Genomic DNA, 16,724 nt, shown 5'->3' with positions numbered 1-16,724 from the left:
GAATGCATTTATTAAAGCTAAGATAGAATCAAATATTCGAGTCTAGTATTTTTGATGAATGCAGATAGCAGTCCCTAGGGAAACGAGAACTTATTTTGGGGGGAAGCCTGGTAATTTCCTCCTGTTTCTTTAGGTTTCCTGCTCAATTGGGCTGTGGGGCCATGAGCCTTCACTCGCACCCAACTTGCCAATTTTTCCCCTATTTTTAAACCAGCTTTCCATCTCAGCCTAGTCTTTGCAGTGTCGGGTCCTTGGTCACAGGCAACAAACTGTCTCGTGAAATTTGGTTAATATGCACACTAAATTCAGCCACTAGGTGTCACTGTCAAGCAATGACCGGAACAAAAACAGGTACATTCCTGGAAAATGATGATTTCTCAAAGCTTGATCCTAACACTTTATGATTATCACTTGTTCCCAGGCTCAGAATTCTCACTGGACAGACCAAGCAGCTACTTAAGGGTACTACAGTGAAAGGGAGATACCTTCTGTATCTCAGTAGACTTTCTTCTAAGTGTCACTCATCCTGAGGAACAGACCCAGCCCCTTAAAAATACAGAGAGAGAAAGGCAAGGTTGCCCCTTGGAGGAGGAGGTGCCCTGTTCACCCTGGTGCTGCCTCAGGGTAGAAGAGATTTACCCCTTTTCTCTCCAGCTACTTGGAATCAAAGCTAAAACTTAAATGACCTTTGCACTTTAAATATAGCATAGAAGGGTGCAGGTAGAACTCTGGCTGCCTTGTATGCAGGTCTTTATCTGCCATCATTTATTATGAGGACAACACTGAGAGGAGAGAAAAAAATAACTGACTCAAACAAAAATGTTACCCCCCAAAATGAGAGAAAGCTCATATATACTATTGGTGTTTTACATTTACCAAAAAACAAGGAAAAGGACCTCAAACTCCCAACCCTCACCCTCCAAGGAGAGTCTTACTGGGGTATGATTTTTAATTATATTATTTATTTAATTTATTTATTGCAAAAAGCAAGTGAATTTTTTCACCAGAATTAAAAACTATATCCACCACTATAAGTTAGGTGCTTTTTTGGATCTCCATGAATATGTGGATATAGCTTTTAATTCTGGTGAAAAAATTCACTTGATTTTATATATATCTTTTTTCAAACTTGCAATAAGTGCATCAACAGGTACAATCAAATGGACTTAATAAAACACTTAATATTTAGCAATAAATCAAATTATATATTTTATCTCCCTCCCTCCCACCCCTTTCATTTTATATATTACATATTTATATCTTTTAATAAATACTTTCCTATTTTCGTTCCCATTAATAAAAACTCATAATTTATCCTCCCTTCCCCTATCTTAAACTTATACTATTAAGGGAAAATGAAATCTATCCATTGCAATAATTTGTTAATGGCCCCCACACCTCTTGAAATTTTTTAAAAAACCCTTTCTGTATAGCTATTGTTTTTTCCATTTTATATATGTGACACAACAAATTCCACCAAAAACTATAGTTAAGTCTCCTCCAATTACTTATTTGTTGCACACCACTTATATAATAATATAATTAAAAATCATACCCCAGTAAGACTCTCCTTGGAGGGTGAGGGTTGAGTGTTTGAGGCCCTTTTCCTTGGTTTTTGGTAAATGTAAAGCACCAATAGTATATTAGCTTTCTCTCATTTTGGGGGGTATCATTTATTATGATACACCTCTACAGAGGACTCTTCCCCTCTCCCACTTCCTTATGTGTAGGGGTACCGAAATGGTGCATTCAGCCTACAAAGAGGATTTTCCATAATAGACTGGCAGTAACCAAAATAATTTTCCCGGAAGTGGTTTCTTCTGCTGGTATGTTGTGAGATGAGTAACACTTCAAAGTGGTGGCAGCGGTTGGAGGAACCGTTCTCTATGGTGCACAGTTTGTATTGGCATTCAGATTTTGCTCATTCTAGTGTGCTCTTTCTCTTCTCTCCATAGGGGATTCCATTATCCAGAATGCAGCAAACAGTGGAGTGGGTCAGGCAGTGATTCAATTAGCGGCAGCCCTGGGATTCAGAACGATCAATGTGGTCAGGGACAGGTGAGCCAGGGGCCTTCATAAGAAAATAATTTTATTGTCTCTTCTTAAGCATTTCAAATAGTTTCATGATCACCTTTCCTTTGGTTCTGGTCTAATTTGCAGTTGTAGAAAATCGATTCAAGACCACAGCAAAATAGTGTATTTCAACTTTTAATCGACCCTAGCAGTTAGAGCAGGGGTTTTCAAAGTCCCTCCTTGAGGGCCGAATCCAGTCAGGTTTTCAGGATTTCCCCAATGAATATGCATGAGATCTATGTGCATGCAGTGCTTTCAATGCATATTCATTGGGGAAATCCTGAAAACCTGATCTGGCTCCACCTCTCGAGGACCGGAATTGCCTACCCCTGCACTAGGGTATACTATATAGTATATTCCAGGGGTGAGGAACTCCGGTCCTCAAGGGCCAGTATTCAGTCAGGTTTTCAGGATTTCCCCAATGAATATGCATTGAAAGCAGTGCATGCAATTAGATCTCATGCATATTCATTGGGGAAATCCTGAAAACCCGACTGGATTCCGGCCCTCGAGGACCGGAGTTGCCCACCCCTCGTATATACACTATCTTGTTAGAGCATAGAACTGTAGAAATGGGTTCAGATTCTGTTCCAACCTCTTCTTTTTTTTTTTTTTTAATTCTTTATTCATTTTTAGAACTTACAATAAGTGTATAAGCAAATAAAAACATTTTTAACTTAAATACAACTCTTAATGCAAATTGAACAAGTCACGAAACCTCTGATGTTACAGTTTTTATGCTTCATTCATTGATCATGAGGTGCTTTTACATCTTTTTCTGAAGGTGCGGTCTCCAGAATTGTACACAGTGTTCTAAATGAAGTCTCGCCAGAGTCTTTACGCGAGCATCAATAACTCCTTTTTCTTATGCACCCTAACATCCTTCTAGCTTTTGTCGTCACCTTTTCAACCTGTTTGGCCACCTTAAAGATCATCGCATACTATCGCACCCAAGTCCCACTCCTCTTTCGTGCAAAAAGGTTCTTCACTCCCTTGCATTTCTTAGCATTAAATCTTCGCTGCCAAATTTCAGACCATTCTTCAAGCTTTGCTAGGTCCTTCCTCATGTTGTTCACACCATCAGGGGTATCTGCTCTGTTGCAGATTTTGGTATCATCCGCAATGAGGCAAATCTTAGGACAGCCCTTCAGCAATATCGCTTACAAAAATGTTAAAAAGAAAAGGCCTAAGAACCAAACCTTGAGGCACACCACTGGTAACATCCCTTTCCTCAGAGCCATCTCCATTGATCACCACCCTCTGTCGCCTTCCACTCAACCAGTTTCTCTACTTACCTTATGTCGATCAATTGGTTTTTCAGCATTTGCTTACGCAGATGATATCCAATTATTACACCCGCTAAACCCGGAAAATACCAATGAAATTACTGAAATTAACAATAAACTCAATCAGATTAGATTATGGCTGAAAGAAAATATGCTAGCCTTAAACGCTTCAAAAACAAAGTAATGTTCTTCCCCTGGAAAGAGGGAATAGCGCTAAACTTTTCAATTCTTCTCGATACCTCCCCCCTGGACCATGTTGACTCTATTAAAATCTTAGGGGTTGTATTTGATTAAAAAAAACTAACCTACCAATAACCATATAAGTTCTGTAATTAAATCATGTTTTTTCAAGCTGCGACTGATTCGCTCAATCTCTAAATTCTTAGAACCAAAATCCATTAACGTTCTGGTACATTCATTAATCATTGCGAAATTAGATTACTGTAATAGCTTATTTACAGGAGTACCCCAGAAAGAATTAAAACGTTTACAAATAATTCAAAATGCCGCAATAAAATGAATAACAAAATCTAGAAAATACGACCATGTTACCCTCCTACTTCGAAATGCCCATTGGCTGCCAATTAATCACAGAATTTCTTACAAAATCTCTCTCATAACATTTAAAACAATTCATTCTAAACTGCCCCAATTTATTGATAAATATGTTATCCCATATGACCCACCCTATATTCCTAGATCATCTAATCGTAAATTGCTGACTGTCCCTTCCCTTCATATAATAGGAACCAAAAGGCATGGCATTTTCTCAGTCGTAGCCCCTCAACTTTGGAATACCCTACCAGTTCTTGTTAGAGAAGAAGCTAATCTCGAACGTTTCAAAAGCCTACTCAAGAGTCATTTATTTAAAGAAGCTTTTAACATTTGATTTAAATTTTACAGTATCCTTTTAACTCCCTTAACCCTTTCAGGACCATAAGGATCGTAGGCCAATTTTTGTGGTTTTGACGACATTTTTATGGTAAAAAGGGCTTGCAGATGCCAAAAAATTGATTTTTTTTGTGAAATATCATTATTTTTATTTAAAAAAATCACACTTCTGGCTTATGGACAGTGTGGCAAGTGAATCTTCTCGTCAATCTAGCAACGACGCTAATGAATGAATGTCGGAACCAGTTTGTTTACATAAAGGCAGTATCATATGGAATCCGTACATATCAAATTTAGAACTGTAGACTATCCCAATCAAAATTGATAGGATTTTAAAGTTATGGGACAAATATGTCCCTTGGTCCTGAAAGGGTTAAGGAATTAAGCAGCAACGAGCCCTTTCCATTTGTTTTTTTTTCCTTATTTATCTTTCGTTCCTATCCAAATTGCATTTCTAACCCTATTCCCTTTTGTCTCCCGTCTGTCTCCTTTATCCCCTTTTAATATGCCAAGTGTTAGTTGATGTTTCTTTGTAATTGTTTTCTTTTTGTAAGTGTTAATGGTATTGTTATTATGTTGATGGTCTCTTTTTTTATATTGTAAACTCGCTTAGAAATTAGATGTGCGATTAAATCAGATTTTCATAAAACCTTGAATCTACAGTGTCAAACACCGCAGCTAGATCCAGGAGGATAAGAACAGAGTTAGAGGCCTTTAGATTCGGCCAGGAGCAGGTCATTGGAGACTCTAGCAAGGGCAGTTTTTTAGAATGAAGAGGGCGGAAGCCTGATTGAAGAGGGCCGAGGATAGCTTGAGATGAAAGAAAATGAAAACAACGGTTGTGAAAGGCACATTCAAGTAGCTTGACTAAGAAGGGGAGGAGGGAGACGGGGTGATAGTTGGAGGGACAGGTAGGGACAACGATTCGTTTTCTGAGAAGCGGTGTAACTACAGCATGTTTGGAGGGATCGGATACAGTCGCAGTGGAGAGCGACTGATTGAGGATATGGCAGATGGGATGACAGTAAGAGAGATGGTGATAAGTAGTCGAGAAGGAATGGGATCAGAGGAACAGGTAGTGAGTTTGGTTTTTTTTTTTAAATTCTTTATTCATTTTATCTTTTTATAACAAGTGAATTACACATAATCAAACATTTTTCATGTATCACTTGTAAATACATTCAAACATTCTATTATAATATAATAAGTAACCCCCTATTTTCCAAGAATCTTACTTCATAAACTAAATGTTCCCGTCCCAACCCCACCCCACATATATTCCCCATGTGCTAAGATATCTGATCATTAGAGTAATTAGTCAATGGCCCCCATATTTTCTTGAAATTATGAATATTCCCTTGTTGTAACGCTATCATCTTTTCCATCTTATATATGTGACAAACTGAATTCCACCAAAATGTATAATTTAATTTTGTATAATCTTTCCAATTCTGAGTAATTTGTTGCATGGCGACCCCTGTCAATATTAATAATAACTTGTTATTATTTGCAGAAATCGGACTCTGAGTTCTCATTGCTGTTCAAATAATATAGTGTCATATGAGAGTCCTACATGGTTTTCTAATAATTTATTAATTTGGGGCCAGAAAGCATTTATACAGGGACAAAAGTAAATCAGATGATCTAACGTCCCAACTTCTAATCTACAATGCCAGCATCTATTGGATCTAGTGCTATCTATCTTTCGTAAACGCGTAGGGGTCCATAAAACTCGATGTAACAAAAACATCCACGTTTGACTCATAGATGCTGACTTTGTAGACCTTAATCTCCAGGACCAAAATCGTGGCCATTGAGATGCAGAAATCGTCTGTCCAATCTCAGGTAGTGAGTTTGGAAGAGGAGAGAAAATGTGCACTTCCCTCCTCCATGATTTCAGCGAATGAAGAAAAGGCAGCAGGGCTTGACGGAGTGGCACCCTGTGGTTGTGGGTGCAAATCCCACACTGCTCCTTGTGACCCTGGGCAAGGCACTCAAGCCTCCATTGCTCTAGGAACGTTAGATAAATTGGGAGCCCACTGGGACAGACAGGAAAAAATGCTAGAGTACCTGATTGTAAACCGCTTCGATAACTTGGATAGGCGGTATATAAATACCTAAACTAAATTATTTTTATTAATTTTCTCTGCCCCCCCTCTTTTTTTTTTCTTTCCCCATCCAGACCCAATTTACAGGAGCTTGTGGACAGGCTGAAGGCTCTGGGTGCAGATCATGTGCTCACAGAAGAGATGCTGAGAAGGCCAGAGATGAAGGATTTATTTAAGGTACCTCTCACGTATACTCCTAGCACAGCAACTTGCAAATGCATTGTGGATTTGGAGCAGTGACATGTTCATATAGTCTTTGTGGACAGATTAGAGCAGCGGTCTCCAACTCCAACCCTTTGCAGGGCCACATTTTGGATTTGTAGGTCCTTGGAGGGCCTCAGAAAAAAAGAGTTAATGTCTTATTAAAGAAATGACAATTTTGCATAAGGTAAAACTCTTTATAGCTTATAAATCTTTCCTTTTGGCTAAGTCTTAATAATAATATTGCAATTTGTAGCTAAAGAGACATGTGATCAAGAAACGGTTTTATTTTACTTTTGTGATTATGATAAACAGACCGAGGGCCTCAAAATAGGACCTGGCAGGCTGCATGTGGCCCCTGGGCTGCGAGTTTGAGACCACTGTGTTAGATGAACCTTGTAATTTTGTATCTGTCTTCATATTCTAGGCTTCTGTTACAGAACCTCAAATTGCTGCTTTTTCTCCTGAAGTGCCTGATGACATTAGTTAAGTCTCCCTCTGCTGTCTCAAGTATAGGCATATGGCTAGATTTATTAATGCGCATTATTTAACACAAACCCCATTGTCAGCAGGGACCTATTTACTAATAATTAATGTTAAGCGCAAATTCACATAGTTTCAACGTTTTAACACAGGTTAGTAAATCTGGCCTTTAGACTGGGCAGGGACCCCCCTCTTTTCTCAAGCTGCGAGCCGTTCATTCTATTCCTATGGTCAGCTTGGCATTTAGCTCGGCAGTGCAGCTTGATAAAAGGTGTGTGTGTGTGTGGGGAGGGTTAAATACCAAATGGGCCTGTTTATTAAGTTGAACCTTCAGAATTCAGCACCACTTTCAAGTTCAGTGCCCAGATGATCGGAGCAAATAATGATTAAGAATACAGTAAAACCTTGGATTGCAAGTAACTTGGTTTCAAGTGTTTTGCAAGACAAGCAAAACATTTTATTAAATTTTAACTTGATATACAAGCAATGTCTTGCACTACAAGCACATACAGTATACACACGTCACAACTAAGCCGATGGTTTTTCTCTCTCTGATGCTGCAAGAGTGTAGTGACTGTTCTAAATGAGCAAAGTCTTGTAATACGAGTACATACAGTATACACACGTCACATCATCACAACTCAGCCGATGGTTCTTCTCTCTCTGGCACTGCAGGAGTGTAGTGACTGTTCTAAACGAGCGAGGTCTTGCAATACGAATACATACAGTATACACGCGTCACATCATCACAACTGAGCCGATGGTTCTTCTCTCACTGACGCTGCGGGAGTGTAGTGACTGTTCTAAACGAGCGAGGTCTTGCAATACGAGTACATACAGTATACACGCGTCACATCATCACAACTGAGCCGATGGTTCTTCTCTCCCTGATGCTGCGGGAGTGTAGTGACTGTTCTAAACGAGCGAGGTCTTGCAATACAAGTTCGTATAGTATTTTGTATTAAAGTTTTTGGGTTGTGGAACAAATCATCGAGTTTCCATTATTTCGTATGGGGAAATTCGCTTTGATATACAAGTGCTTTGGATTATAAGCATGCTTTTGGAACGAATTATGCTCGCAAACCAAGGTTTGACTGTATTTGTTCTAGGGTCAGTCTGAATGATTTTATGAGGTCAAGAGTCTTTCTTGCCTGGTTAAATAATTTTTAATATCAACCCCTTAGTTTTGTCCTCTCTTGTTCTAGCATTCCTCCAATATTTATTCAGCATGGTGCATTTTATTTCTTAGTAAACAAGAGTCCATTTTTACTCGTTGTGGCTGCGCTTACACATCTGGGTAGTGAAGCTCGATGATAAATAGTTCGGCAGCACACCCTTTTCCGTCATCCCCCCTTCTCGATTTATTTTTATTTCATAATAATATAGATACATAGTAGCACCAACAGCCTGCATATCATTCTGGTTCTATATTTATTTAGTGGCAATAGCTAATATAATAAAACGGTAAGCCGCGCATGTGCACTTCCTATGCGTGTGCCGGTTTTCCGTGAACTGTAGCGACCCATAGGAAGTGCGCATGTGCGGCTTACAGTCTGGCCTCACGCGAGGCAAGACTAGAGCGCATGCGCGCCCTTCCCTGCTCTCCACCTGCGGAGCGGCGGCTGCCGGCCGCTAGCACCCCCTGCCCTCTCTGTCGCCTCCCGGCTCCAGCGGCGTAGGCAGCACTATAAACACGTTGCTTCGCGCCCTTCTCTGCCAATTTCCTCTGCCGCGTCTCTGATGACATCATCGGAGACAGACGCGGCAGAGGAAATCGCCAGTAGAAGGCCGCGAAGCAGTGTGTTTATAGTGCTGCCTATGCGGCTGGAGCCCAGAGGTTTGTCGGCGGTGGGAGGGTCAGGAGCAGGCTGGATCGACAACGGCAGTAAAAGAAGGGGGAGGGGCCGAACGGAGCAGGGGAAAGAAGGTAAGAGAAGGGAAAGGGGGAGTGGGGGAAAATGCTGCTACTGCTTCTACACAGGAAAGGGGGATAGGAGGGAAATGCTGTTGCTGCTGCATAGGGAACTGGGATGGAAATGCTGCTGCACAGGGAAATGGGGAAAAACGACAGACAGACAGCGGGAGGGAGGGAGACAGAAAGAAAGAAAGACACAGGGGTAGGGAGAGGGACAGGAAGACAGACAGAGAAAGGGGGCCAGAGAAAGAGTCAGTGGGAGAGGGAAAGGGGGCTGCTTTGGGGGGAGGGGTGTGCTTGGGGCAAACAGCTTTTCTCTGGGGGGAAGACAGAAGGGGCCATGAAGAGACAGGGAGAGGGAAAGGGGGCTGCTTTGGGGGGAGGGGTGTGCTGGGGGGAGACAGAAGGGGCCATGGAGAGATAGGGAAAGGGGGCTGCTTTGGGGGGAGGTGTGCTGGGGCCAGACAGCTTTGCTCTGGGGGACAAGACAGAAGAGGGCCATGGAGAGACATTTGGGGGGGAGGGGGAAACAGAAGGATACAGACAGCAGCCAAGGAGAGAGAGATAAAGAAACACAGACAGACAGACACATCTATTCTAGCACCCGTTAATGTAACGGGCTTAAAGACTAGTTTATTTATAATCCGCTTAAAGGCCTAAGCGGCTTATAGTAAAATATACATATTAATTTTACATCATTTTAAGAAACTATTAAAAACCCAGCTGTTTGTTGACGTCTACATGTAGAAGGCAGCAGAGAAAAATGATTTTACTGTATTATATTATGCTTTTATTTGTTTCCCTCATGTACTTTTCCTTTTTTGTTCTGCTTTTCTATCTTGAATTGTATTTCACATCCCCTTTATGCCTTATGTTATGAATATGATGAGTTATTTTTTAACCCTATGTTATTGTTTAAAGTTTGTACTGTATTGTTTCCCATTGATTGTATTTTAAAATGTTCATCGCTTAGAATTATGATTAAGCGATTAATCAAAAGAACCATTAAACTTGAAACTTGAAAAATGATATGTTGTATTTAGACAGTGTGTCCTGTATGATTAGGTAGAGAATATGTATCAGGGTTTATATGTTGTTATGGTTTTGTTTTATGAATGTTTGATATTGGAAACCGCTTAGAGTATAGGCGGTATATAATTTTATTTTTTTTAAATGAATAAATAATAATAAAACAAAACACAACTATCAAAATAAGCAAAAATTAATAAAATTTATTCTCCAAGATCTTACTCTGCCTCACTTGACTATCAAGAAGTTTTTTTTATCAACCAAAAACTTGAAGAAAGAAATGTGTTTTAAGTAATTTCCTAAATTGCAACACATTTTTACAGAATCTTATTACTCTCTGGAGTAATAAGATTCTGCAAAAATGGCCCCGCAACAGACAAGGAACATTTTATAGTTCTCTTTTTCTTCCATCTAATAACAAACCATTTTCTGATCTTAACAATCTACTCGGTCTATATCAGTGGTCTCAAACTCGCAGCCCACCAGGTACTATTTTGAGGCCCTCGGTATGTTTATCATAATCACAAAAGTAAAATAAAATAGTTTCTTGATCATATGTCTCTTTAGCTATAAATGACAATATTAATATTAAGACTTAACTAAAAGGAAAGATTTAGAAACTATAAAGAGCTGAATAAGATTTTTAAAGCTAAGGTAAGCAATATATCCAATCATAGAGCGTCATCCAAAAATAATTCACCTGGGATTGCAGAAGGTTTTAACAATATCATTTGGTATGACCAGGAGACATTATTATGAAATAAAGAGCAAAGCGTATCCCATACAGATTTCCAGTAAATTTGTGTAAAAGAGTAGGTGTTTCCAGGAGCCAGTCTCACTTTTACAGGTCCAAAAGGTTTATGGAAAAATGGGATTGATTCTGTGAGATTTTAAAGGGGTCCTTAGTGCTCTGTGTAAGAGGGAAAACATACTTTGCACGAGAGAAGCTGACCTGGAGGCGTGGAAAGTGGATTTTAATGTATGGGACCAGGCAGTATCAGGAACGGGACAACCAAAGTCATCTTCCCATGATCGTTTCAATGCATTAGCTGGGCATGCAAGAATGGATTTAAGAAGTTTGTAAAATTGAGATGCAGTTTATTGATTAGAAAGGATGAAAAGCGTGGGGGGGATGGTTTGAGGCAACAGGATCAAAGCCAGACTTTTTAATGGATGATCTTAACTGTAACCGTTGATAAAATTGAGAGTCAGAAAGGGAATATGTTGCCATCAGTTCACTATAGGAAAGCCAGGTGCCATCTGAATGACATAGAGAAGCAGTATTCCAAATGAGATGTTTGTACCAGGAGGGCCACGAGATGGGCTTTTTATCAATTAGAAATTTTATAGGTATCAGCAAGCCTATATTTTATGCCAGGGTATGTATTGGGTCCTCCCAGAGCTCATGGATAATATCCCAGATTGGTTGTATTTGGAATGGCGACTCTTGTTCCCTCTAAATTTATCTCATGTTCTCAGTATTAAGATGCCTAGAAAATATAAAGAGAACAGAATATTGATGGATACATGGAAAACATTGTGTTATGTCAGTAATTTAATACCTAACCCAATAAATAAATCAACAAATCAATCTATATGGCTAAACTCCAAGTTTCAAATTGGCGGATTAAAAGTTGTCTGGAAGCATTGGATTATTGCAGGTATACGGATATTAGATGATGTTATTTCAAATGGTAAACTGCTTGAATTTTCAGTTACAACATAAATATGGTCTTAACAAATCACAAAGTTTCAGATGGTTGCAACTGAAGCAGGCTATTCAGGAGGGGTTCCCTGAATGGAAAAATCTTAATAATCAGTATAGTCTGGAATTCTTATGCTTTCAGGCAGATTTCTTGGGACACCAGGCCGCACAGTGGTATAAATTGATATCTGGCTTTATGAATAAAAAACCAGAGACGTTTGGAGCATTGAGATTAAGCACCAAATTTCTGCATCTCAATGGCCACGAATTTGGTCTTGGAGAATGAGATGTACAATGTCTGCATCCATGAGACAAACTTGGTTTTTTTTTTGTTGCATAGAGCATTTTGGATCCCAGTTCGATTGCAAAAGTTGGATAGCTCTAAGTCTAATAGATGCTGGCATTGTAATCTGGAAGCAGAGACTCTGGATCATTTAATATTCTATTGTCCCTGTATCATGGCCTTTTGGAAATCAATTTGGTCTCAAATTAACTGTCTATTAGAGAACCATGTAGCTCTATCATATGATACAATTCTATTTGGGACGTCAATGAGAATAAAAAGTCAAATTTCATCAAGCAATAATAAACTTTTATTGATAATGACAGAAGTCGCCATACAACATATCACCAGGAATTGGAAAAACTATAGTAGACTTAACTATACTTTATGGTGGAACTTGTTGTGCCATATTTACAAAATGGAGAGAACAATTGCCATACAAAAAGAGGAAATTATAATAATTTTAAGAAGATCTGGGGGCCATTGACAATTTATTACAATGATTAGACGCCATTTTCCATTGAAAATACATTTACAATAAGGGGAGGGGGGTGGTATAAAATTCTGTTTAAGGTTTACTTAATAGATATGAGTGTAATATGTGAAATTTATGATTAAAATATTTGTGGGAAGGGTGGGTCTGTGAGGAAATAAATTCATGTATTTAAGATAATAATAGAAAGAAATTCAAGTGATGTGTATTAATTTAAATGATGTAATATTGTGTACTTGATGAAAGATAAAAATGAATAAAGATTAAAAAAAAAAAAATTAGAAATAGACGATTACTAGTGATTTTCATTCTGCTGAATTTTTATTTGCTTGAAGGTGGGAAAATAGTTTAGAATTACTGGGAAAAAAAGTCTTTGGGCTCCTTTTTCTAAGCTGCGGTAGCGATTTTAGCACACGCTACACGCTAACGCCTCCATAGAGCTGGCATGCACGGGGTTAGCGCGCGCTAAAATTGCTAAGCCCTTTGCGTTTTGGAGTATTTATGCTTGTTTTTGGAGGGGGATTATACTGAGATAGAAAACTTTTATTTTCATTTTAGAGAGTCCCCCGACCTCGATTGGCGCTTAACTGTGTGGGAGGAAAAAGCACGACAGAAATGCTGCGGCACTTGGCGTAAGTATTTCCCCCCCCCCCCCACCCCTGCCCTGGAAATGTCCAGCCATCCTTCGTGAAAAAGACTTGCCATATTGAAAAAGATACAGACGTTTTACAGCTGCCTTAAATATTTGTCTGCATGTGATTTTGGGAAACTAATTGCTTATAGATCAAAAAACATCCCAGTGTGTGATGGAAAATTGATTTTCTTTTGTATTTTAAATGAGTGATAACAAGGTTGCAGTATTTAACGCTTTATAAGGATTACCTTGGAGGGCCTTTAAAAAAAAAAATGAACACTTTATTTGGCATTGGTGCACAGAAGCAACATGTGTTTTCTATGGCTCTTATGGGAGCTCTGAATTAGAGAATGACACGGGGAACAAATCTGTCCCTGTCACTGCCCCGTCACCGGACCACCATCCCCTTCACTGCCCCGTCCCCGTCGTATCCACCCTTCCCTCTCGTCACCTCACTGCCCTTCGGCACCCCTCGCACGGTCCGTGAATCTCCCTCCCTCCCCCTTACCTTCGCATCACGTTTTAAGGTTTGAGTAGCTTCTTGAAAGCCGCCGGAGTGTTCGTGCAGTCGCATGCATGTGTGGGCAGAAGCTTCTCTGATGCAACGCTCCGGTAGCTTTCAACAAGTCTCAAACCTTAAAACGCGCTGCAAAGGTTTGGGGGAGGGAGATAGACAGATTCGGGTAGGTAGGTAGGTAGGTCCCTTAACTGCGGGGACAAGGCCATTCACTGCTCCACGGGGCAGTGGATGGCCTTGTCCCCGTACCTGTGGTGAGAACCTTTCCCCCCTCCACCATTTTGGCAGGTTACCCGCAGCTACTCGCGGCTAGCCGCGAGTAACATCCACCGTGTCATTCTCTAATCTGAATCTCCAAATTCTTGTTACTTGGCACTGTTGCTCTCATTCAACATCAGGTTGCGTAAAGCAGCCATTTCACCATCTGCCAATTAAAGCAGTATTCTTCAATTCCGGTCCATGGACCGGTGCCAATCCGCAGAAATTTTATGCCGGTCCGCAGGGCTGGCACGTGCATTAGGCCCCAGACAGTGCTCTTCAGCCGCCGGTCCATGATGCGATCGATGCGGCATTGTCTTCAGGCCGGCTCCCTCTTCCTCAGTGCTGCAGTGCACAAAGCCGTGGGCAGAGGCTCCTACGCGCGTCCCGCGCCTGAACCGGAAGCCTTCTCTCTGACGTCGCAACGCATCCTAGTGATACAGCAGAGGGAAAGCCCCACCGGAGAAGGCCGCGAAGCAGCCCGTATTTTTGAGTGACGTAACAGTAAGTAAGTGTTGATCACTGGATCGAAGTGTTCTGGTGGGGAAAATAGGGTGTCAGGAACTTGTCAATGAAGGCTGGGGTTTTGTACAACAGTGATTTAAGAGTTAAAAGATATATTTTATAGTTTATTTGGTGTGTAACCGGAAGCCAGTGAGGTTTTTTGAGAAGCAGTGAAACGTGATCAAGTTTCTTTGCTTTCATTATAATTTTAAAGCAGTGTCTCTCAGTGGTGGGCCCTGAAGAGATTCCAGAATTTGACTTTATTTTTATAAATTACCTTCATAAGTATATCCTAGGATAGATTACACGTACGCTGCATATGCAAGATTCTTTCAATGTTATGAGTGTCTGTGTACGTAAAGATAGAACTGCCCAGACAAGCATCATTCAAGGCTTTGTTACCGTTTGGTTCTTTTTGAACTTGGATTTTCAGCTCTGGCAAAATTAAATTGAAAAAACAAAGAAAAGAACTGCAGATGGTGGATGATGAAATGCGTGTTTTCTTGTTGACTGTCAAGCCGTGTTTTGAGTTAATTTGCACTCAAAAACAAACTCATGCATTGCACTGATTATCAATTCAATTCTATCTACTTTAGTTTCATTGTTGTTACAATTACCCATATATAGCTTAAAGAACTTTAAATAAATAACACTCAAATTTAATTTTTGTTGGTTTTGCCAGAGCTAAAAAAAAAAAAGTTTGAGAGACACTGGTCTAAAGCTTTATATACACCGATCGCTCACTGGGATGCTCCATTATTCCCACAGGTTTGCAGGGACAATGGTTACCTATGGAGGAATGGCTAAGCAACCTGTGACAGTTCCCGTGGTAAGAAATTTCAGTGGAATTGCAGAGGAAATATGAAACATGTCATTACAGTCTGGGGCTTGTTAGCCCACCCTTCTAAATGATGCTTACTGTATTATTGAAATTCAGGTACATTAATAACCACTCCATAAAGAAAACAGAGCCTAAAGCAATCTGGAGTAATCTTGGAGGCTCCTAAAATTTATAAACCCTACATATCTCTATGAGGGTCACCAATAAGCTGCATCTAACCTGGCCTGGCATGAAAAAGTTGCAAATTTTGGGTATAGAATGTAGTGTGGCTTAAACACGGTATAGCAAACCCAGATCCATCAGTATAGTGCAGATGAAACACCAAAGATCTTTCTTCCTGTTGGCAGTTTGGTACAGCCCCAGCTCTGCCACCTGTTTTGCCATAAAATGTCAGCATCTGAAAACTCCTAAGAGGGCACTCTCGGGAGCACGCATTAAGTAACAGAGTCGTCTTCTGAGGGTTGCAGTTGTAAGATCACATCTACAGATGGGTAAGAAGGGATTACAAAAATATGCTGGAAACATCTCATATGCAGAACAAGAGGAACCCCTGCCGCCAGTGGTGTAGCCTCCTCTCTGCCCCCCTGCTCCTGTGCTCCCCAAGCCACACTCTATAAATCTTCGCCAGCGAGAGCAGCTTCTCCGGCCTGCTGCTTGTGCCAGCATTGGTTTTCCCTCTGATGTCACTTCCTAGCCCTGCGACCCAGAAGTGATTTAAGAGGAAGCCAGGCCGGCACGAGCAGCAGGCCAGAGCAGTTGCTTGGGTTCATAGACAGTGGCGCGCAAGACGTCAGCGCGCTGACAATCCAGCGCCGACAATTCGGCGGAAGACAGAAGCGTGCGGGGAAAAATTTTTTTTTTAAAGAACTCCGACGGGGGGCTTGAGGTGGCAACCCCCCCACTTTATTGGTTAGTGTTCGCGCTGCTGTTGGAGGGGGGTTGGAAACCTCCATTATAGCGAAAACGGAACTTTTTCTGATTTTTTTCGGGAAAAGTTCCGTTTTCTCTATAATGTGGAGGGTTTCACCCCCACACTCTCCTGCAACGGCAGCACGAACACTAATCAATAAAGTGGGGGAGTTGCCACCCCAAGCCCCCAGTCGGAGCTCTTTAAAAATTATTTTTTCCCCCGCGTGCTTCGGTCTTCCGCCGAATTGTCGGCGCGCGATTATCCCGTCACCGTTGCTTGTGCTGGTGATCTAACGAGGTACCTGGGAGGGGCGGGTGAGAGCATGATGTGGGGGTGTGGAGAGCTGCCTGCGCCCCCACCAAGATGGCACCCAGAGCGCCAGCTCTCCCCTCCCTTACTATGCCACTGCCTACCGCAGTGCTTACCAACCTCATCCTCAGGGCGCACCTAGCCAGTCAGGTTTTTAGCATGCGATTTGCATGCACTGTGTCCTTGCCCTGGGCTCAGTTCTAAGTTCCCGCTGCTGGTCCTTTTCAGTAAACAAATGCCATCTTGGTGTGACTTTCCCTCATGACTAGGTGCTGCTGGGAAAC

At 41.0% G+C, this 16,724-nt stretch overlaps 1 protein-coding gene across 6 annotated transcripts in view; it reads left to right on the top strand.

Annotated features, from left to right (window-relative positions):
- MECR (mitochondrial trans-2-enoyl-CoA reductase) overlaps window positions 1-16,724 on the top strand; it is a 43,752-nt gene that overhangs the window by 13,229 nt on the left and 13,799 nt on the right. For all 6 annotated transcript variants that reach the window (XR_004540401.1, XM_033955608.1, XM_033955612.1 and 3 more), the window contains exons 5-8: window positions 1,956-2,058; window positions 6,433-6,535; window positions 13,026-13,099; window positions 15,149-15,209. Coding sequence is in view for 5 of the 6 variants with exons in the window: in XM_033955608.1 (XP_033811499.1) it covers window positions 1,956-2,058; window positions 6,433-6,535; window positions 13,026-13,099; window positions 15,149-15,209 (341 nt within the window). In the remaining variant the exon portion in view is untranslated. The remainder of the gene's footprint in view (window positions 1-1,955; window positions 2,059-6,432; window positions 6,536-13,025; window positions 13,100-15,148; window positions 15,210-16,724) is intronic.

This window comes from Geotrypetes seraphini, chromosome 8 (genome assembly GCF_902459505.1).
Source record: "Geotrypetes seraphini chromosome 8, aGeoSer1.1, whole genome shotgun sequence".
In the NCBI taxonomy this organism is placed as follows: domain Eukaryota; kingdom Metazoa; phylum Chordata; class Amphibia; order Gymnophiona; family Dermophiidae; genus Geotrypetes; species Geotrypetes seraphini.
Note: the sequence above shows the minus strand (reverse complement) of the source record. Positions and strands in the feature narration are given on the sequence as shown.